At 41.3% G+C, this 22,478-nt stretch overlaps 1 protein-coding gene across 1 annotated transcript in view; it reads left to right on the top strand.

Moving 5' to 3' along the window:
- Positions 1-22,478, top strand: part of LOC124711200 (putative ATPase N2B) — a 116,866-nt gene that overhangs the window by 84,798 nt on the left and 9,590 nt on the right. Inside the window, exon 6 of the mRNA XM_047241145.1 lies at positions 15,350-15,472. Coding sequence (XP_047097101.1) covers positions 15,350-15,472 — 123 coding nt within the window. The remainder of the gene's footprint in view (positions 1-15,349; positions 15,473-22,478) is intronic.

The raw sequence follows: 22,478 nt of genomic DNA, 5'->3' as shown, positions 1-22,478 counted from the left end.
CAGCTCAACAGGAATTCACCAGATCTACATTTTTAAGTCACATGCAATGTCCCCATCTGACGTTTGATTTAAGGAATATTTCCAAAAATAGTAAAATTTTTCATTCAGATATTGTTTTATTCGGTGAATGATACAGGATGGACATGGTGATGAGATACTATGGCAAAATCCTTAACTACTGTCCTTTGTTTTCTGGGGGGGGGGGGGGGGAGGGGGGGTGGACTTATAAGAATTGTTAACTTCATGATCCAAGTAATGCTATTGTAGTCAAAGTACACAATATTTGCTTGCTCTTAAAACATCTACCTGTAAACTTTGTAATAATTAATGGCAATAACTTTACATTTCCATCTATTTTATAACCCAGAAGAACTGTCAATTTTTCTTTCACTGATCCATTCAGACATTCAATGTGGTCATTATTCATCCTCAGTATTGCAACTTCTCTTGCAAGATGTTTCCACCTTTGTGAATGTTTAATATTCTCATAGAATGAAACTAATTTAATAGCATGTTTCAGACATTGAAAAGTCCAGGTTGGAATATCAACAGTTATAGAAAGGATAGATTGCTACTCATCCCAAAGATGACACGTTGAGTTGCAGACAGGCTCAATTAAAAGTCTGTTATAATGTAAGCTTTTGGGCAAAACCTTCATCCGAAAACAATCACATAAGCAAGCAAATCTTACACACACATGACCACTATCTCTGGCTGCTCAGGCCAGACTGAAACTTTGCCTGGTGAAGTGTGCAAGAACTGGAGGTGTCAGACAAGTCTACCTGGTGCAGCATCATGAGGTTGTGGGGGAGGGAGGGAAAGGAAAAAAAGACAGCAGAAAGAGGAGGAGCAGAGAAGGGGGAAAAGGATTGGTGGGTGCATTGGCAGAGAGCAATGCACAATGAGCATGAGGGGACATGAGGCCAGTGGATGTGGTAAGACAGAGGAGGTGGAAACCGAGGGGTGGAGGGTGCATGGACAGTGAGTTAATGCAGGTTGAAGCCGGGACGATTTCAAGAGTGGAGAATTTGTTGTAAGGATAACTCTATTTGTGCAGTTCAGAAAAGCTGGTGGTGGAGGGAAGCATCCAGATGGCCCGGCTTCTGAAGCAGCCATTGAAATTAAGCATGGTATGATCAGCTGCATGTTGTGCAATGGGATATCCCATTTTGCTCTTGAACACAGTTCAACAGTGGTCATTCATCCCAGTTGACAGCTGGTTGATGGCCATACAAATATAAAATGCTTGAGGAATGATAGCAGCTGAACTGTTGTATGACATGGCTGCTTTCACAGGTGGTCTGGCCTACAAGCCTGTGACAGGACTGGAATAGGAAGTGCTTTGGGGGTGGATTTGGCAGTCTTGCACCTAGCCTTTCCACAGGGACATAACCCCTGTAGCAAGTGGTTGGGATTGGGAGTGTCATAGGGATACACTAGGATGTTGTGGAGATTGGGTGCAGAAGGGAACCACATTGTTCCTCCTCATCCTATTCAGCCCTAAACCAAAATTTAACCATGCTGAATTTGTTAAAGACCTGCTCTCCTCCTCTTGATCCCTGCACTGGAGAGACACTTCTTCGCCACTGATCCTTCCAACCAAATCCAACTTAATCCCAACACTGAACCCTAGTTCATACCACCATTCAGCTGTGGATCTCTCCCCATCCACCTGATTAACCTATGCCTAGTCATCTTCTGGGAATTCTTTACCTTCTGTTTGGTCTCGCCAGCCTTACCCAGATTCCATCCCAAGAACTCTAACCTTTCAGCAGAAGAAAGGACAGCTATATACAGCCTCAAAACACTTCCACTTACCTGCTAACTAAGGTTCCACCACTGTTGTTATGAATTACAGTGACTACCTGGCAGAAAGCCTCTGCCAATTGTGTGACACCTCCGTTTATAAACTCTGCCAGATTGATTCCATCTCAGGATTCTAAAATAACCTCCAATCCTTGCTTAAAACTGTAGTCCCTTCCAAGAACCTCTCCCCTAATCCATTTCCTTCTCGCCTCATCACATCTTGCACACCCAGCCTGCTCTCCAAAATCCACAGACCAACAATCCTGTATGCCCCATTATAAATGGTTATTGTGTTCCCACTGAAAGAATTTCATCCCTCATTGACCAACACTTCCAACCCATTGCCCAGAATCTAGCCTCCCAGTTCAAAGATACCAACCACTTGCTTCACCAACTCTCCCACTTCTTTACCCCGAGGATCCCTACTTGTCACTGTTGTCACTTTCCTATATTCCAACATCCCTCATGCCCATGGTCTTGCCACTATTGAACACCACTTCTCCCAACATCCATAAGACTCCAAACCCAAGACCTTATTCCTTATACTTTACTAGCTACATCCTAATACACAACTGCTTCTCCTTCGAGGGGAAGGTATACAAACAAACCTGAGGCACAGCCATGGGCACCCATATGGCCTTCTCCTATGCCAACCTGTTTATGGGCCATCTAGAAGAAACCATCTGAGCCTCCCAATACCCCAAACCTCTGAGGTGGTTCAGGTTCATTGACAGTTTCTTCGCGATCTGGATACAGGACCAGGACACCCTATCCTCATCCCTTCACAACCTCACCAACCACCTTCTCTCCCACCCACATCACTTAGTCCTTCACAACACAGTGTGCCACCTCCCTGGATGTTGACCACCTCTCTGTGGGCTCCAGCCACACCTCTGTTCTCATTAAACCCACCAACTACCAACAGTACTTGCAGTTCAACAGTTACCATCCCTCTCATACTAGAAAATCCCTCCCGTACTGTCTAGCCACCAGAGAACAGTGTATTTGCAATGATGGTAGCTCCTTTGTCCAGTACGCTGAAAGTATCATAGAGACCTTCATAGATAGATACTATCCCCCAGATTTCTTATGCCATGTTCCCAGACACCCCAATTCCTCCCACCACCATCAAGAACCAGATACAAAGGAGTCTCTCATCATAACCCAGTACTTCCCTGAACTAGAAAAATTGAAGCACATCCTTCTTCAGGGCTTTGATTATCTATCTTCATGCCCTGTGATGAAGGACATCCCACCCAAGATGCTTCCCGTCCCTCCTAAAGTGGTGTTCCATCACTCGCCCATCCTCCACAAGATCCTAGTCTATCCCTATGCCACTCCCAGTCCTAGTCACTTGCCACAGGATCATGTCCACATGGAAGACCCGGGTGCAAGACCTGCCCAATCCACCCACACAGCACTTCCTATTCCTGTTCTGCCTCAGGCGTATCTTATCCCTTCAGAGGCTGGGCCACATGTGAAAGCAGTTATGTCGATTATCAGCTGTGCTGTAATCTTTGCTCAGTTTTTTAAATTGGTTTAACTACTAATGAGCTATCATCCAGGATGAATGGCCAGTGCCAAACTGCAGTCAAGAGCAAAGTGGACCATACTGTTTCACAACATACAACTGGACATAACATACTTGATTTCAATGGCTGCTTCACAACCCAGGCCATTTGTATCCCCTCCTCCTCCACCAGCTTTCTGAACTGTGTGTGTGGGAGTTATCCTTACAACACATTCTCTGCTCCTGAAATCATCTCAGCCTCAACCTATGGTAACTTACTGTCGCCGCACCCTCCACCCAACTGTTTCCACCCTGTGCTCTATCACTTCCTCCCAAATCATGCCCCCTCATTCTCATTGTGCACTGCTCTCTACCAATGCACTTGCCAATCGTTTCCTCTTCTCTACTCCTCTTCTTTCAGCTTTCCCCCCCCCCCCCCCCTTCCTGTCCCTCCCTCCCTCCCTCCCGACACTGCACCATGTAAACTTGTTTAGAGAGAGAGAGAGAGAGAGAGAGAGAGAGAGAGAGAGGGGGGGGGGGGCGGGGTTACCTTTTTACGTTTTTCTTTTCTGATGAAGTCTTTGTGCGGAAGCTTAATGTGTAACAGTCTCTTTGTTGTGCCTGTCTGCAACCCAGTGTGTCGTCTTTATGATGAGAAGCTATCTCTCTTTTTCATTGTTAGTAGCATGTTTCCAAATCATTGAATGATGACACAATACATTTTCAGTTCAGAAGAATCTTTAGCTTCATCATACAAGAAGACATTATTTTCACTACTCTGCACAAAGAAGGTGCAACCAGTTATATTTGCTGTCTCTTGCAGCTTAATGTGCAGTTGTTTTCCACATTGTGACCAATATTAAAAGCTGTTGATCATAATGAAATGAGACAGTAATGAGTACACATTATGATGATTTGATAAGTGACAGAATGTAATGATGGTGCATTTTAACACAAAAAGATTTGCTATTAGTGATCAGGACTTTGTTTAATTTAGCTTGCATTTGAGAAAATAATTCTCATTTTGAGTATTTACTACATTATGCTGAATTAAATATGATAATTGCTATGTCCAACTGACTGCATCATTATAGTGCAAAAGTGTAGAAATTTTTTCTTCTTTTCTTACAGACACTGGATCAGTAAAACAAGAAGTGTAAATAATTATAAATTTGCATTAGAGGAAATTTCCAGAACAATATAGATGTTAACACACAGAACAAAGATCATATTTAAGTTATCACAATTTAATAAAAAAAAGGCACTTGGATACTGAAACTATCTCCTGAAACAGGTAGTGCATAAGATAAACTGTGGTAATCAGGACTCAAGACAGGAAATCAAATCATGAAAAAAAGAATTTTACAGTCAAATATTTTGACAACCATGTTTTGTAGCAGTCAAAAGAAAAAGGTTGTGGTACTCATGCACTTAGAGCTAAAGTCAGTTTTGTGCATAGGTGCATGTGGCCTACATCATACAATGACATACATATTTGGACAGTAGTTGCGTTATAAATCCCTGGATTCTGTCCTTCCTCAGTCCTGTTTTCACATTTGTACAATTTTTAACCCAAAGGTAAAATGTTGGCAGTTTTGGAATATTTTAGTAACATATCATGCAAGTTCTACAAAGAATGGCACATATTTCAAGCGCAAATTCAAGTGCACAAGTGAGCTAAAAAATTTAATGTAAAATTGTACATCTGGACGATTATGCAACTGTTTCATCTGGTGCTACGACTTCACTAGAAACCATTGATTCTTCTTTGGACTCACTTGACTGGAGTTGAAAACATTGATCAAATAACTGTAACCTACCTAAAGATGGAAAGAATCTTCAACTTTTGTAGTCCTGTCTTCCTCAGTTGCGTGTAATATTACGGTATATTGATAATTTTTAATTATGGACCGTCTGACACCAACTGAATAAAACACAATTTTAGTGCCATACGCGTTTCGCCTTTATTTTGTGCAAGGCATCATCAGTGGCCTGGAATATGTACATATGTTAGATATTTTATTTACATTTTTGTCACTGTGCCTATAGGTTATAAACAGTTCTGGTGGTTGGTATTTCCTATTAAGTAGTAATGTTTTGAACTGTAATTACAGGTTGCATAGACAGTTTCTTACATATTACGCTCCTGTTGCATTTTTGGTGTTGTTCTTCTTCCTACGAGTGCCAATTTGCTGTTTTTTCCACATTCCACAGCACTATGCACTGAACGCTTGTTTTAATGCAATGTTTTGGTTTCTGTTGCCGACTGTTAAATGTTTTTGCCAAAGATCGAATATTACTGCCAAACTTATGAGTGTAACTATTGAAGTATCTGTGGTCTGTTCATGTATGCGTTTGTGTGTGTGTGTGTGTGTGTGTGTGTGTGTGTGTGTGTATGAGTGTTTTTTGGTGTGGTATTAATTTAATTTTATTTTATTTTATTGTATTTATTTATTTATTTTTGTTTTTGTCCTGTGTATGTGTGTGTGTGTGTGTTTTGGTGTGATATATATTTTTTTGTGCTGTGTGTGTGTGTGTGTGTCTGTCTGTATTTTGGTGTTATGTAATTTTTTTTTTTTTTTTTTTTTTTTTGGGGGGGGGGGGGGAGGGCTGTGTGTGTGTGTGTGTGTGTGTGTGTGTGTGTGTGTGTGTGTGTGTGTGTGTCTGTATTTTGGTGTTATATATATTTATTTTTTTTAATTTTTTTTTTATGTTATCATTTCCTTTATTAAGTGTAGTAGGGAGCCTGTGCTGATGTGTGTTTGTTCATTTATCACATGTTTGTTTTCTGCTATGGCTTTCTGGATGTGGAAGTTTTCTTGCATTTGTATAAGATGTTTGTCATGGTTGCTTATTCTCATTATTTTCATTTCTTGTTCCATGTTTGTAGGATGATGGTTGTAGTGTTTTAAATGCTCTGCAAATGTGGAATGGTTTGTTTCATACTTCCAACATCTGATATGTTCTTTGTATCTTGTTTCAAAATTCCTGCATGTCATGCCTATGTATACTGCATCACAACTTTGACATTCAAGTTTATATATTCCTGATTGTTGGAATTTGTCCCTCTTGGTAGCTGGGTGGCTTAGGTGTGATTGAAGGGTTTGCCCAGGCTTATATGCTATTTTGAAGCCCTGTCTCTTTAGGATGTTTGCAAATCTGTGTGTTAGTTTATGTGTGTAGGTCATGGTGTACCATCTGGTTCTTTTCTGTGTGGTGTTGTCATTGTGTGTGTTTGTTGAGTGTGTTTGTAAGTTTTCTGCTTGTGAGTTCTTTTGTATTGTGGAAATGTTGTGTTTGTTTTTTATTTGTGTTTTTATTTTTTGATTGAGCTTGTGTACCACATATGTGTCATACCCGTTGTTCCTAGCTATTTGTATGATCGTGTTCATTTCTTGTTCATAGTTTCTCTTGCTGAGTGGGATTCTGTTTAATCTATGTAACATGTGTCTTAGTGCTGCAAGTTTCTGGCTGTGGGGGTGGTTGGATGTGGAATGTATTATTGTGTCCATGGCTGTTGGTTTTCTAAAGATGTTAAATGTATGTTTTCCATTTTCTTTTTTAATTATAATGTCAAGAAAATTTATTTGATTTTCTTGTTCTTTTTCGAGTGTGAATTTTATGTTCTTATGAGCTTTGTTTATTTCTGAATGGAGTTCATCTATTTTTTCACTTGGCTCGTCTACCAGACAAATAATGTCATCCACGTATCTGTACCAATATATGATTTTGAAACTTTCATTTGTGGTTATCTTATCAAATATCTGATTTTCAAGGTGACTGATGAAAATGTTTGCTAGTGTTCCTGATATTGGGGATCCCATGGGCAGTCCATCAGTTTGTAGATAATATTCTTCCTCAAACTGAAAGTAGTTTTGTTCAGTTGTCAGTCTGAGCCTATCTGTTATTTCTTTTATTGCGTCTGTGGTGAGGTTGCTGTGGGATGAGAGATTTTGTTCTATGATTTCTATTGTTTCTGTGATAGGGATGGAGGTATACATATTTTCTATATCGAATGAAAACAGTGATGCTGTGTGTGGTACCTGTATGTTCTGTATGTTTTCTATTAGGTTTCCTGCGTTTATCACTGTTCTGTTGTTTTCTACTTTATAGTGTTTTGTAACTAACTTTTGGAGGTGTTTGGCTATGCGGTATGTTGGGGCTTTCTTGAAGTTGATAACAGGTCTCATTGGCATTCCGTCTTTATGTACTTTCGGTGGACTGTGGAGTGTTGGTGCTTGTGGGTTTTTCTGTGTTAAGTAGTATTTCTGTTTGTCTGTGAGTGTGTGTTCAATGTTTTTCAGTGTTCGTTTCACATTTGCCTGGAATCGTGTAGTTGGATCTGACTTCAGTTTTTGTATTGCGTTGGTGTTTATGTATTCCTTGGTTTTTGTGATTTATTGCTCTTTATCCATGAGTACTGTTACATTTCCCTTGTCTGCTCTTGTTATTAATATGTTGTTGTTTGTTAACTTTTGTTTTAACCTTTTCATAGTAGCTGCTTCTGTTTGGTTGTTCTTATTGTGTGTCTGTTTGTTTGTTTTATTATGCCTTTTATTTCTTCTTTTACTAGTTCTCTTGTCAGTCCTTTGTTTATTTCACAATTATTTTGTTGTTCTTCACGTGTAAGGATGTGTTCGGTTTCTACTATGAGATTTTCTATGTATTGATTGTTCACTTTGCTATTGGTGCAGTGTTTCAAACCTTTTTCCAAGAGCATTTTTTCGTTTTCGTGTAGTTCTGTCTCTGTTAGGTTAACTAAGCGTGGATGGAATGTGTGTTGGTGTTCATGTGGTTTCACATTTAAAATGTAAATGTATTTTTGCGTCTTTTTTACTGTTAGTTTCATTATCTTGTGTTTATGTTTGTTTTGTAAATGTTTCATTGCTATGTATGTGTTGAGCTCAGTTTTTTCTACTAGTGCCATGAAAACTGCGGCGTTTCCTACGTTTTTTGCCAATTCTAGATGAGTCTCATAGAGCATCATGTTTAGGTGCTGTTTTTTCGAATAGAGCATCTTAATTTCATGTAGTAACCAATATCGTTCTGCAAATGATTTCGACTTTTGTGCCACTGTAGAACTGTTTTTAACCTTTACATTAATGTAACTTGGAATTAAATCGTTCTTTTTGCATGTTCTGTTGAATTTTATATGCTGTATCATCTTATGGAGTCTCAGATGTATTTTCTTGAACCTGTTGTACACGTTGACAGGGAATGCTTGACATAGCTGTATTGACATCTTCAACTTTTGTAGTCCTGTCTTCTTCAGTTGCGTGTAATATTACGGTATATTGATAATTTTTACTTATGGACCGTCTGACGGGCACTAAAATTGTGTTTTATTCAGTTGCTGTCAGACGGTCCATAAGTAAAAATTATCAATATACCGTAATATGGAAAGAAAGCGCTGGCAGGTCGATAGACACACAAACAAACACAAACATACACACAAAATTCAAGCTTTTGCAACAAACTGTTGCCTCATCAGGAAAGAGGGAAGGAGAGGGGAAGACGAAAACCCACTTCCTTTCGTCTTCCCCTCTCCTTCCCTCTTTCCTGATGAGGCAACAGTTTGTTGCGAAAGCTTGAATTTTGTGTGTATGTTTGTGTTTGTTTGTGTGTCTATCGACCTGCCAGCGCTTTTGTTCGGTAAGTCACCTCATCTTTGTTTTTATATATAATTTTTCCCACGTGGAATGTTTCCTTCCATTATAGTAATATGGCAAGAATCATTTCTGAATTACTTGTCACTTATTCTGTTAGCATTTTAACAAAACCTGTTTGAAAATTGGCATGTTTGAAATTTAATTGAAAATGGACATGTTAGGAATTTAATTGAAAATAGGTTTTAATTTCTAAATTGTCTTGTATTTATTGTTGTAAATCAAACCTTTGTTTAATATAATGGAAGGAAACATTCCACGTGGGAAAAATTATATATAAAAACAAAGATGAGGTGACTTACCGAACAAAAGCGCTGGCAGGTCGATAGACACACAAACAAACACAAACATACACACAAAATTCAAGCTTTCGCAACAAACTGTTGCCTCATCAGGAAAGAGGGAAGGAGAGGGGAAGACGAAAGGAAGTGGGTTTTAAAGGAGAGGGTAAGGAGTCATTCCAATCCCGGAAGCGGAAAGACTTACCTTAGGGGGAAAAAAGGACAGGTATACACTCGCACACACGCACATATCCATCCACACATACAGACACAAGCAGACATATTTAAAGACCTTTGTTTAATGCGTAGTTTGTAAAAATATGCTATGTTACTTAAACCAGAACTGACAAAAGTTAATTAAGTAATTGAATTCCTTAAAAGCAAATGCATTGACATGTTTTACTTGGTATTGCTGTCAGATACTAAGATCAACAACTGCATAAATTAAGTTAGTCTTTCATTTGCCCATTATGTCCTGTGCATCCAAAAAAAAGGAAAAGAACCTTAAGGAATGTGGAAAGAGTCAAGGTAAATATTAACACAAGACAAGCAGTTCATAGAAATTTAATACACATATTGTATTAAGAAAAATTTGTACTATATTGCTTGACGCTATTCATGTTTATGGCAACTAAATTTAATCAAGTAAATTAGAAAGGCACCTACTACTTTGGAAAAGTTGTTGCCTCCTTATTTGTGCTAAATAGTTTGTCTCCTGTTTGAAGTCTAATACACACGTCAAAAAATGTTTTGCGTCACCTCGGTTCTGAGAGTGCCGTAACCTGTGCAGAAAATTGGAATAGAGATCAACAAAACATCATTTCTGCCCTTTTTATTGCTCATGTAAACTACACATTGCATGTTGTACCACCATACAGGGAGACCTTCAGAGGTAGTGGTCCAAATTGCTGTACACACCAGTACCTCTAATACCCAGTAGCATGTCCTCTTGCATTGATGCATACCAGTATTCGTCGTGGCATACTATTCGTAAGTTCATCAAGGCACTGTTGGTCCATATTGTCCCACTCCTCACATGTGATTCGGCGTAGATGCCTCAGAGTGGTTGGTGGGTCACGTCATCCATAAACATCTCTTTTCAGTCTATCCCAGGCATGTTTGATAGGGTTCATGTCTGGAGAACATGCTGGCCACTCTAGTCGAGCGATGTTGTTATCCTGAAGGAAGTCATTCACAAGATGTGCATGATAGGGGCACGAATTGTCTTCCATGAAAACGAATGCCTATCAGTATGCTGCCGATATGGTTGCACTATCAGTCGGAGGATGCCATTTACGTATCATACAGCCATTACAGCGCCTTCCATGGCTAGCAGCGGCGTACTTCAGCCCCACATAATGCCACCTCAAAACAACAGGGAACCTCCACCTTGCTGCACTCACTGGACAATGTGCGTGTCTAAGGCATTCAGCCTGACCAGGTGCCTCCAAACACATCTCCAATGATTGTGTGGTTGAAAGAATATGCAATGCTCATCGGTGAAGAGAATGTTATGCCAATCCTGAACGGCCCATTCGGCATGTTGTTGGGCCAATCTGTACCGCGCTGCATGGTGTTGTGATTGCGAAGATGGACCTCGCCATGGATGTCAGGAGTGCAATTGCGTATCATGCAGCCTATTGCACACAGTTTGAGTCATAACACAATGTCCTGTAGCTGCACAAAAAGTATTTATTATTCAACATGGTGGTGTTGCTGTCAGGATTCCTCTGAACCATAATCCATAGGTAGCGGTCATCCACTTCAATAGTAGCCCTTGGTGGAATGACTGGAAGTTATTGGCTGTTGGACCCCCTCCGTCTAATAGGCGCTGCTCATGCATGGTTGTTTGCATCTTTGGTGGGTTTAGTGACATCTCTGAAAAGTCAAAGGACTGTGTTTGTGATACAATACCCACAATCAATGTCCATCTTCAGGAGTTCTGTGAACCGGGACGATGCTAACCTTTTTTTAATGTGTGTATTTACTTGACAACATTGATATTTTTCAATGAAAACAGTCACTTAGAACTACAGATACCAAGTGCTGTTTAAGTACTTTACTACTTTCACACAGCTTCAAATGAATGCCACCCATTCCTCATGGACTTAATGCCAATAATGGTACAAGCACAAGTGCAAACACCAACAGTCAGCTCCTTGAGATGTACAAGATTTCTGATTTCCACTGCATACATGATTGCTGACAAATGTCACCACAGATAGTAATCTAATCACTTACATCTGTGGAATGTAGCAACCACTCCACAGATCTTCTATAACCTATCCATCTCTGGGAAAAATGGGTATCTGTGTATACCCATTCAACCCGCGTGTAAAGAGGTTGGGCACCATCTTGCTGAAAGTGAGTTGAAAATGTCTCATCCTCAGACAGCAACAATGGTAGCACATCTTTAACAACTACAAATAATGAGCTGCTGTTAGTATAGCCTGAATGAAGAAGGCCTCTATAATATAAGTGCCCTGTAGTTCACCCCAAAAAATCACTTTTGATGTGCAACTAGCTTTGGTGGATGCATCCATTGAGGACTGACATTTGACCAGTATATGTGAATCTGTTTATTTATCTCTCTGTACACATAGAGATTAGCTTTATCTGCAAAGAGTATACTGTAGAGGCAATGAATGTTTTCATCCAGCTTGTGTGTCGCTCATTCTGCAAACAGCTGCCAATCACGAACACCCTTAGTGAAATGTTATAATATTTTCGTTTTGTAAGGGTGTGCATTACATGGTCAGAATTTCATGACTGATGTGCAGCTGATCCCGGTTTTCTGCAAGATGATGTGATTACTGCACTGTGGCCCCTTATAGAATGATGCTAGAGCAGCAGTTGATATTGCTCCCTTCTTAGGTGTTTTTTATCTTCAAGCTTTCTGTATTTCCGTGACTGTCAGTTTCATGTACCCTCACCAATGTTTTGTGCAAATTGCTTGAACGTATGGTGGGGCGGCGTTTGTGTTGGGTCCTTGAGTCGCGCGGTCTCCTCGCTCCATCCCAGGGTGGCTTCCGTCGGGGCCGGTCTGCAGCGGACAATTTGGTGCGGCTAGAATCTGCTATCCGTACGGCCTTTGCCCAACATCAGCATCTCGTTGCTGTCTTTTTTGAGCTGCGGAAGACGTATGACACCAAATGGAGGCATCACATCCTTGCTACGTTGCGTGAGTGGGGTCTTCGTGGTCAGTTCCCGGCTTTTCTTCAAACCTTTTTATTGCGCCGCTCTTTCTGGGTGCAAGTGGGTGCCGCCTCTAGTTCATCTTATATACAGGAAAATGGGGTCCCGCAGGGCTCGGTGTTGAGCGTCTCCTTATTTCTAGTGGCCATTAATGGTCTGGCTGCAACCGTGGGGTCGTCGGTGTCTTCTTCTTTGTATGCCAACGACTTCTGCATCTCATTTAGCTCCACGACTACGGGAGTCGCCGAACGCAGGCTGCAAGTAGCCGTTTGCAAGGCGGCATCATGGGCTCTGACTCGTGGTTTTCGGTTCTCTGCAGCCAAGACTCGAGTTATGCACTTCTGCAGGCGTCGGACGGTCCACCCTCATCCTGAACTTTACCTCGACGGCCACCTGCTTGAAGTGGTGGACACTTGCCGCTTCTTAGGAGTCGTCTTTGATGCCCGGCTCACAGGGGTTCCTCATATTACTCAGCTGAAGCAAAAGTGCTGGCGGCACCTCAATGCACTCCGCTGCCTGAGCCACACATCTTGGGGTGCGGATCGCTGCACGCTGTTGCGATTATACAGAGCCCTTGTGCAGTCCAGGCTTGATTATGGGAGCCTGGCCTGTGGGTCTGCATCACCCTCAGTGTTGAAGTTGTTAGACCCCATACACCACTGTGGGGTACAGATTGCAACTGGTGCTTTTCGTATGAGCCCCGTGGATAGTCTACTGGTGGAGGCCGGGGTACCCCCACTGCGGATTCGCCGCCATCGCCTGCTCGCCGACTATGCTGTCCACGTGCATTGCTCGCCGGGCCATCCCAATCGTCGCCTGCTATTCCCTGCCATGGTCCTCCATCTGCCCGAACGGCGACCTAGGTCTGGGCTTTCCATAGCTGTCCGCGTCCAGTCCCTGCTGTCAGAACAGGGGTCATTCCCTCTTCTGCCTCCCTTCCGTGTCCGTGCACCTACGCCTCCCTGGTGTTTGCCCCGACCGTCCGTTCGTCTGGACTTGGCACAGGGACCCAAGGACTCGGTTCCGCCTGTGGCCCTCCGTCGCCGTTTTCTTGCGCTCCTCGCCTCATTTTCGGGCTGTGAGACTGTCTACACTGATGGTTCCCTGGTTGATGGTCGCACTGCCTACGCTTTTGCTCACGCTGCCCATGTTGAGCAGTGCTCCTTGCCGGCTGGCTGCAGTGTTTTTACTGTAGAGCTGGTGGCCATATTGCGCGCTCTTGAGCATATGCGTTTCTGCTCAGGTACGTCCATCGTCATCTGCAGTGACTCCCTGAGCAGCCTCCAGGCCATCGTCCGCTGCTACACCTCTTCTCCTCTGGTGTCCTCTATTCAGGAGTCTGTTTCCGCCATTACCCGTTCTGGTTGTTCGGTGGTCTTTGTTTGGACGCCAGGTCACGTTGGCATCCCGGGGAACGAACGTGTTGACAGGCTGGCCAAAGGGGCGATCGACGCCCCAGCTTTGGAGATCGGCCTCACGGCTCGCGATCAGCAGCTGGTGTTGCGCCGTAAGGTACTTGGGATGTGGACTGCTGAGTGGCGTGGCATGATATCCCCGAATAAACTGCGGGCTGTCAAGGAGACGACCGATGTGTGGCGCTCCTCCCTGCGTGCTTCTCGCAGGGACTCTGTCATCCTGTGTCGGCTGCGCATCGGCCATACCTACCTGACGCATGGTCATCTTTTGCGTCAGGAGGATCTCCCCCTGTGTCGGTGTGGGTCCCGGCTGACGGTCGCCTACATTTTGTTGGAGTGTCCCTGACTGCGCACCCTCCGGCAGTCTTTTCATCTCCCGGGCACTTTGCCTTTGATTTTATGTGACGATGCCTCCATGGCTGATGACGTTTTAAATTTTATCCGTGGTAGTCCTTTTTATGGTTCCATTTAGGGAAGTCCTGTACCTTTCCCTTTCTGTGTCTTTTGTCCTCGCGTCTCTCAATGTTTGTTGCTGTTTTGGTGTGTCGTCGGATGGTTGACCCTTTCCCTTTTTTTGCTCTCATGGTCAGTCAACCAGTCTCCGGCCTTCTTCCTTTCTTCTGTTTCTTTCTGTCTGGTGTTCATCTGTACTCTTCGTGTCTGTAGTGTTCGTTGCCGCATTTGTGTTCTTTTAGGGCCTGGGGGGAGTCTCCTTCCCCTTGGGGTTTTACCTGCTTTGTGAATTTATGTCTCGCCTGTTTTTGGAATGGGGGACTGATGACCTTCGCTGTTTAGTCCCCCTTAAACATCCCAATAACCACCACCACCAGTTTCATGTAATTTCGAGAGAAGTTTCACCACGACACTTGGGGTAATGGGTGATCTCTCTGGGGTTGGTTGAAATCCTCTGCAAAAATGAGTGCTTCTCTCTCGTGTTATCACAGCAATCTCAGTATGTATGGCTTGTGGTAACGCCAACAACTTTTAAATCACCTGGTCCTCTTTCCATTTGAAAATTACGAGATGGATCTTCCAAAATGGTTACCATGTTGGTAACACAGCCCCACACATTTTTTCATTCATCATTGACTTTAAATTTCTATTTATCCACCTGTTTTTGTTTTAGAAGGATAGTTCCCCATGTATGAGCAGCCCTGTACATGGGCAGAAGCTTGTCAAATTCTAGTCCTTTATATATAATTTGCTTTTTCATAATATTGTCCTGTAGGTAAGATAATATGATGTAATGGTTTGCATTACATTCTGTTGATACAGTTGAGCCTTATTCAACAACTCAATTGACTCCTTACTCAGTTGCAGGAATTTCTGCACACATGCAGCGTAAATATGTGACAGGAGTTACTTAAATATTCACAGCTGCAAATACTCTTTATTTGTAAACTGTACCTTGCAACCATTGTATCTTAGCATAGTTGTTAAAAAAAAGTTAAATTTATTATTTCTAATGTGTTTCAGGTGCGTGTAGTGGTTTCTTCAGATGTACCTCATCGACAATTGTTCTTGACTGAGCAGTCCGTTGATCAGATGTTGGATGAGAATCGTGCACTGATGGATGATCTCAACATACAAGTTGGATCAGTAAGTTTAAAATGTCCAAAATCATAATTTTGTAATATTATTAGATACTTTTGTATACATACATGAACTGTGTTATTGACTTGAATTCATAGTGTTTGTAACATCACAATTCATATTAACATTTTAAAACAAAAGAAAGCTAAAGCAGAAGATCGGAAGGCTGAATTGAACATTTCAGTGCTTTGCTAGTTACAGTTCTTATAGAAATGTTTGCCTTTGGTTCTTGTGAACTGAAGGTGATTCATTCAGCAAATCTATAAAGCAGCCCTAGGACTGACTAGTGTTGATAAGAAGTCACATTAAATTTCAAGTATAGCAGAAAGATTGACAGTGTGTGAAGCCCTTCAAGTTAATAACACATAGTGAAGTCTACAGCATTGTCATTATTATCATAACAACATACATACAATATTATGAGTCCTGTGAAACATCTGAATCATGCAAGAAACTCAACAGCCTGAAGTGCCATGTCTGTGTTTTGTGTATTTCAAGTGAACTGCCTCCTGATTTCCAGGATCCCTTCACTTGTTTTGGTTCTGTTTGGTAATTGTTTCTAATAATTTTTATTTTGGAAACTACAGTTTCTTTGTTTGGCAGCAGTTTCTATTTACTACATTTGTGCACCATCAGAGGCTCAGCATTTGTTTGCTGGGTGTGGGCTTGGCAGTCCAGGAGTTCCTGAGCTGTAAGCACCGGCAGTTCTGTCAGTCACCATAAGTGCCGGGCATGCTTCAGCGACCACAATGGGATGCAGTGGTAAAACGTTGTGTGTCCCAGTGACTGGGGATCTTGTCTTGACTGTCCAGATGTGTGACCTCTTTAAAAAAAAGCTCAGTCTCAAGATGTGTTGCGCAACACTGAGAAACATAGGTGTTGAAAGGGAACAGTTGTTAGTGATCAACCTCGGGACTTACACAGAGTGCTTCATTCATTAGTAACAGAATGCATGCTGCTGGTCAGAATGTATTCTTGATGGTCAAACACAAGGAGGACAGCTTTAAGAAGGTTTCAGCTTCTTATATTGAAAAGGGTTTACAGTGCATCACAGGTACATTGAAATCAGTCAAATAGTTGTGTAATGGAACAGTGTTGGTTGAAACTGCTAGTACCCAAGAAGAGACAAACCTCTGGAAAGCTAAATGCCCTGGGGAATATGCCACAGTAACAGAGCTCCACAACACCTTGTGTTACAGCAAAGATGTTGTGTCATGTAGAGCTCCAGTCGAAATTCCCAAGTAGGAATTGAAAGATGAGTGTGCTCAAGAAGGGATCATTAATGTGCAAAGAATATTGAAAAGGATGAATGAGGATCTGATAAAATCTGACTCCTTCATCCTTACCTTCAACAGCACAAAACTTTAGAGCATATCAAGGCAAGTTTCCTTTTCCTATGTCTGTGGCCCTATGTCCCCAAACCAGTGTGCTGTTTTGATGCCAGTGCTGTGGGCACACCACCTTAATGTAAGGGTGAAGCCACATGTGGCATGGCTGCTCGTGACAGATTTGGTTGCTCCTTTCCTTTGAAGTGTATAAATTGCTCTGGAGATCACTCTGTCTGGAGCAGGGACTGAAGTGTCTTTCTTGAAGAAAGGAAGATACAGGAAATTAAAACATCCCTTATGGTGAGGTCAAGAAGATCTACAATTTCATGCAGCCTCCCACATTCACTACATCTTTTGTTTCAGTCCTTAAAAAGCTTACTTAGACAGACAACACTTCTACGCAATCTGAGGTTGCTAGTGTCAGCACTAGTACCTGCATTTGTCAGTGCGCTTGAGCACCTGTACATCACCAGAAACACCAACAATACATTTGTGCATTCATTTTGAATATGCCAATTTTTGTCATTTTTCTACTAGTTTGGAGGGTGCTGCTTTTTTCTTGTGTTCTTTATGATGACCTTTGTGATTAACTTTCTGCAAACAGATTTTGCTGTGATAAAGTTCAATAAACCTTGTATGCACTTTTTTGGCTTTGTAATAGTATCCCATTTTTTTAGATAAGTACGTAACTGTGATTTACCTGAAAAACTTACACCATACACTGTGCCTGTTTAAGTAAGTATTTGCTGTGATCACCTGCTAAAGTACTTGTAAATACACCTGTTCAGTTTCATCATCCACAAGCTCCAATTCAACTGCAGAGGCATACATGCCCAGGCAAACATATCAGGTCAGATTTGTGTAAACATTTGTAGTGATATGACTCTTCAGTAGCCACCAGCAAGGTCGAACCACCTGAAGATGTCGGACAGTTGCTCGTGAAATATTGTGGAATTTTCACGACGTGATCTGGCGGCCTGTGAAGACTATTTACATTTGTAGTGATGTTCAGCATCCTTTGATTTCCACAGTCTGACACCCAAACTGTCATCAAAAGAACACAGGCAGGTACTGGCAATGAAAATTGGCAAACAGAAAATTAAAATTAAGTGATTTTTAAAGATCTCACAAACCTTGAATGAAACACTTGCACATATTCTGAGCTCAAACATTATGATGTTTCTGGAGAAAAACAAGCTACCCTCAAATAATCAGCACTGATGCAGGAAAAAAACAAAAAGAAAGAAAAACGCACTTGCTTTACACACTCACGGCATCTTTCAGACAAATTCAGGTGAATGGGTAGATTCTGTCTTCCTAGTTTTCCAAGTGCTTTTGACACTGTACCACATCGTCGAGTACTAACCATTATATAGTTTTACAGAGTGTTTTCGGAGTGATACAATTGGCTTGATGAATATCAGACAAAAGAACCCAGTATGTTATGTAAAAGTTGTACAGAAACGAAAGTAATATTGGATGTGGCCCACAAAAGCGTGATGGAGCTTCTAATCTTCTGTATATAGATAAAGTGGTTTCTCTTATAGGATCAGAGTCAATAAAAGATTATTCACTGATATAGCTGTTGTCTGGTGGAAAGAATTGTTTTTGGATAATTACAAGGAAATGCAGAAATACTTGGACAAAATCTGCAGTTGGCAAAGCGTGGCAGCTTCCATTAACAGTTTTGCTGCCATGAGGGCGCTGGTAGCCTCAGAAGTGGGTTTCTCACAGGCCACAAGGTCATCGGCTCTCTCAGCTGCAGATGCATTCAATCAATTCTGGGACAGGCTGGCCCTGCAGGAAACCCACAACTGCCTTTTCTATGGTCTTAAGGGAGTAACATTGTAATAGCATGTGCAGTGGCTGCTAGATCGCAGATTAATTTATTTGTGAAACCATGCCCTTCACGTGATATTGTTTTCATACGTTGTTTTCCTAGTTTAGTTTTAATTGTTCAGAAATAGTCTTACGTAACCATGTGGTAGAGTGATTGTAAGTGTTGGAATAAGAAACTGAAGAATACCTTAGGTAGCTATTTGGCACATTATGACTTTTTCTGTAATCACTTGCTTAACACCAAAAACATTTTGACTCTATTACTTTGCTTTCTGTTGTACAGTAAATGGCACAGCCTAATGGTAGGCCACGGACGAAGTGTGGTGGAGATACAAGCCCTGGTCCCTCTACTGGTAAATAGAGATGGAAAGATAAGTCTGATATCTTGACAGAGGAAGAGCTGTTAAAAATTCTCAATGCTCATTATGGTGAGTTATCTAATGTTTGTGATTTGAGTTACAATGAAGACAACGCACTCAATGAAACATCCTCACCCAAGCAACAATTGGTGCCTGAGAATGAAAGTGACAAGGAACTGGAAGAAAGTAATGAGCCATCCATTACACTATCTATTTCTCCTCAATTTCTAGAAGGAAGTGAAAATGAAAACGGGTCCAAAGTGACCAGTTCAAAAGTATGGAAACCTTTGAATCTAAAGACCCACATTACCCCAAGAATCGGAAGGATCTGAAACCTATACAAGTCTTCAGAACTATCATCAGTGACGATATTATAGAGTTAATTATTACTGAAACAAGCAGAAATGCTGTACAGTTCTTGTCTACCGCTCAGACCCACAGTAAAGCAAGGGCTACAACTTGGAAGGAGACAAACACTGATGAGATGCGCAAGTTCCATGGGGCAACTTCACTACCCACACATTAACGAGTGTTCTTTACAGGGTGTACAAGTGTTCTTTACAGGGACAACCCAGTCGCTAGAACTATGTCCTGTAACTGATTTCAACTGCTCTTGAGGTTCGTCCATTTTGAGGACAGCACAACTGTTGGTAAAAGTGATTGTATATTCAAGATCTGAAAACTCCTTGATACTATGCAGAGTAAATTTTGCTTGCAATATGAACCGGGAGAGATACTAGCAGTGGATGAGTCAATGATACCCTTTCGCGGATGACTTTTATTTCATCCCAGCAAGACCCATAGGTATGAAATCAAGATATTCAAACTTTGTAACCAAATTGGGTATATGCTGAGAATGATTCTTTACTCAGGATGGCTGTACAATGTCAGTAAAAATCTTGCAGAAAAAGTAGTTTTAGACTTAATTGCAAAATAAATAGATAAGGGATGCACTGTTGTTACTGAGAGTTATTACACAAGCATGTCATTAGCTAGGCATTTGCTGGATAGAAATAACAACATTGTAGATACTCTGAGATAAAATAGTAAGCATTTGCCCCCCACCATCACAACGTCACAAATAAGAAAAGGCAAACTCATTGGAAGAGAGTCTGATGGAATTGTAGTAGCAAAATGGCGAGATAAAAGAATTGTGATGTCTCTCACTATGAAGCATGGCATCAAAATGCGAACCACTGGGAAGAAAAGCAAGAAAAACCAGTGAGGAAATATTAAAGCCTGCTGCCATTTTGGATTATAATGCGGCAGTGCATGGAATCAGTGTGTCAGGACAGATGTCAAGTTATTTTTCACCACTGAGTGGCATTTGAAATTATGTTGAATACAGCAGTACTAAATGCTCACTTTTTGTACAAAATATTTACCAAGACAAATATTCCTATAAAGAATTTTAGGGAGGAAATAACCATGAGCCTCTTAGAGAACAACATCGATACACCAACTCCCAATCAACTTTCTATAAGTTTCAGGAGCCATACCATAGTAGAGAGCATACAGAGAGACAAGCGAAATAGAAAAATCTGGAAGATGTGCAGTAGTTGCTACTTGAAGATTTCAAGAGATAAAAGAAGCACAGAAACTTGTAACAAAAACAACCACAATCTGTAAGGAAAGTCATGAATTTGTTTGCATTTCCTGTTTTTCAAAAACACACAAATTGTAAGAAAAACTATTTTTGTTCCTATTTTTGTGTACTGGTTATCACATACACCTAATAACTAACAGTCAATTGGATGCATTTTCTTATAATTTACACCCTGTTTCTGTATCACGCCCTGTAAGAAAGTGAGGTAGCCAGTGTCCTCATGGCTCGCAATAATAACCTCTGTGAAGCTGGTTACATTTCTGGGCCATGAGGACACCAGCTACCTCGCAGTTTAAGCCCTCTTTTGAAGCATTTTGAGCTTTCATACATTTGGGGTGCACTTCATAACATTAGAACATATTCAGTACATGATTACAGGCAAATTTTTTTGCCTGGAAAGACAACAGTCGCATAAGCCTGCATGGCAGCAAAAGTGTTAAGTGTGGTTAAATGCAAGGAGAGAGAACCCAACAATATCCAAATAGTGGCAAATATCTTGAATGTATTACAACTTACAAATATTTAGAGTTAACACTAAGAAACAATATAAAATAGGACAATCATGTTGCAAGGGCGCTAAGAAAATGCAAAGGAAATAACACACAAGACACTAGTGCATCTCCTTGTAGAGCATTGTTCCAGTAGTTGGAGCCCTTATCAAGTAGTCATTATTATAGACATCAAACGAATTCTGAGGTATGCTGCTAAGATGATAACAGGTTGGTATTGTCCAAACAAAAGTGTAACTGAAATGCGCAGGGAGCTTAAATGAGAATCCGTGGAATGAAGACTATATACTTTTCCTAACACCTTTTGGTTAGATTTAGAGAACCTGTATTCAAAGAAGATTGTTTGACTATTATACTGCCATCAATGTATATCTTTTGCAGGGACTATGAGAATATGATAAGAGAGATTAGAGAATGTACAGAGGCATGTACATGTTCTCCTTTTTTTTTTTCACTCAATACTCGAGTGGAACAGAACAGAAAATCGGTGATAGTATGTAGTACTCTCTGCCGTGCACTGTACAGTGTCATGTAGAGTAGATGTGGAGATGTACATACAGGTTTGAGATGACCAATCGTTTAATGTCATCTATTTCAGTGGGGCTCATGTGATCATTCACATGTACAGATTGAAATGCACACAAAATACAGTCTATTGTTCATTGTACCCACTGTGATGAAAAATGGTGACTGAGCTCTTGTTTTATATGTCCCAGATCAAAACTGGCTCAGACTTAATACTGTGCTTCGCTGAAATGTGTAATGAAAACTTGTTGCCTTAAATAAACTCTTGCCAAGTGTAATGATGGAAGGTTCAATCTTTATTTTTAAGTTGTAGTAAATGCAGAAAGTGGTACTGCAAATTTTCCGCGTGCTCTCTCTCTCTCACACACACACTCACACACACACACACACACACACACACACACACACACAAACAAACAAACAAACAAACACTCTGTAAGACAGACAACTATGAAACTTGGGGCACACATTTACCTATCTCTCAAGTGTCGAGTACAGATCTTCCATTTATCCTCCACCAGTGACACAACCCATATGACACTGATACTCGGATTCCTATTGTATGTGTGTCATCACTGACGTTAAGGCAGTTCTTCAGTTCTTCTAGGTTGTGCGGTAGTCTTATTGCATAAATGTTGTTAATGAAGCCCCACGTGAAGAAGTCGTAGGGCGTCAAATCTGGTGACCATGGAGGCTAGCTAAGAAGTGCTGGTTTGCCAGCTGTTTGGTAACCAATCGAATGGGTCAGTAGAGTCTCATGCAGATATTTACACACTTGGTGACTCCAGTGAGGGGGTGCCCCATCTTGTCCAAAAAGGAAGTTGTCCTCGTTCATCCTTGGAAACA

Source organism: Schistocerca piceifrons, chromosome 8 (genome assembly GCF_021461385.2).
Source record: "Schistocerca piceifrons isolate TAMUIC-IGC-003096 chromosome 8, iqSchPice1.1, whole genome shotgun sequence".
Lineage (NCBI taxonomy): Eukaryota > Metazoa > Arthropoda > Insecta > Orthoptera > Acrididae > Schistocerca > Schistocerca piceifrons.
Note: the sequence above shows the minus strand (reverse complement) of the source record. Positions and strands in the feature narration are given on the sequence as shown.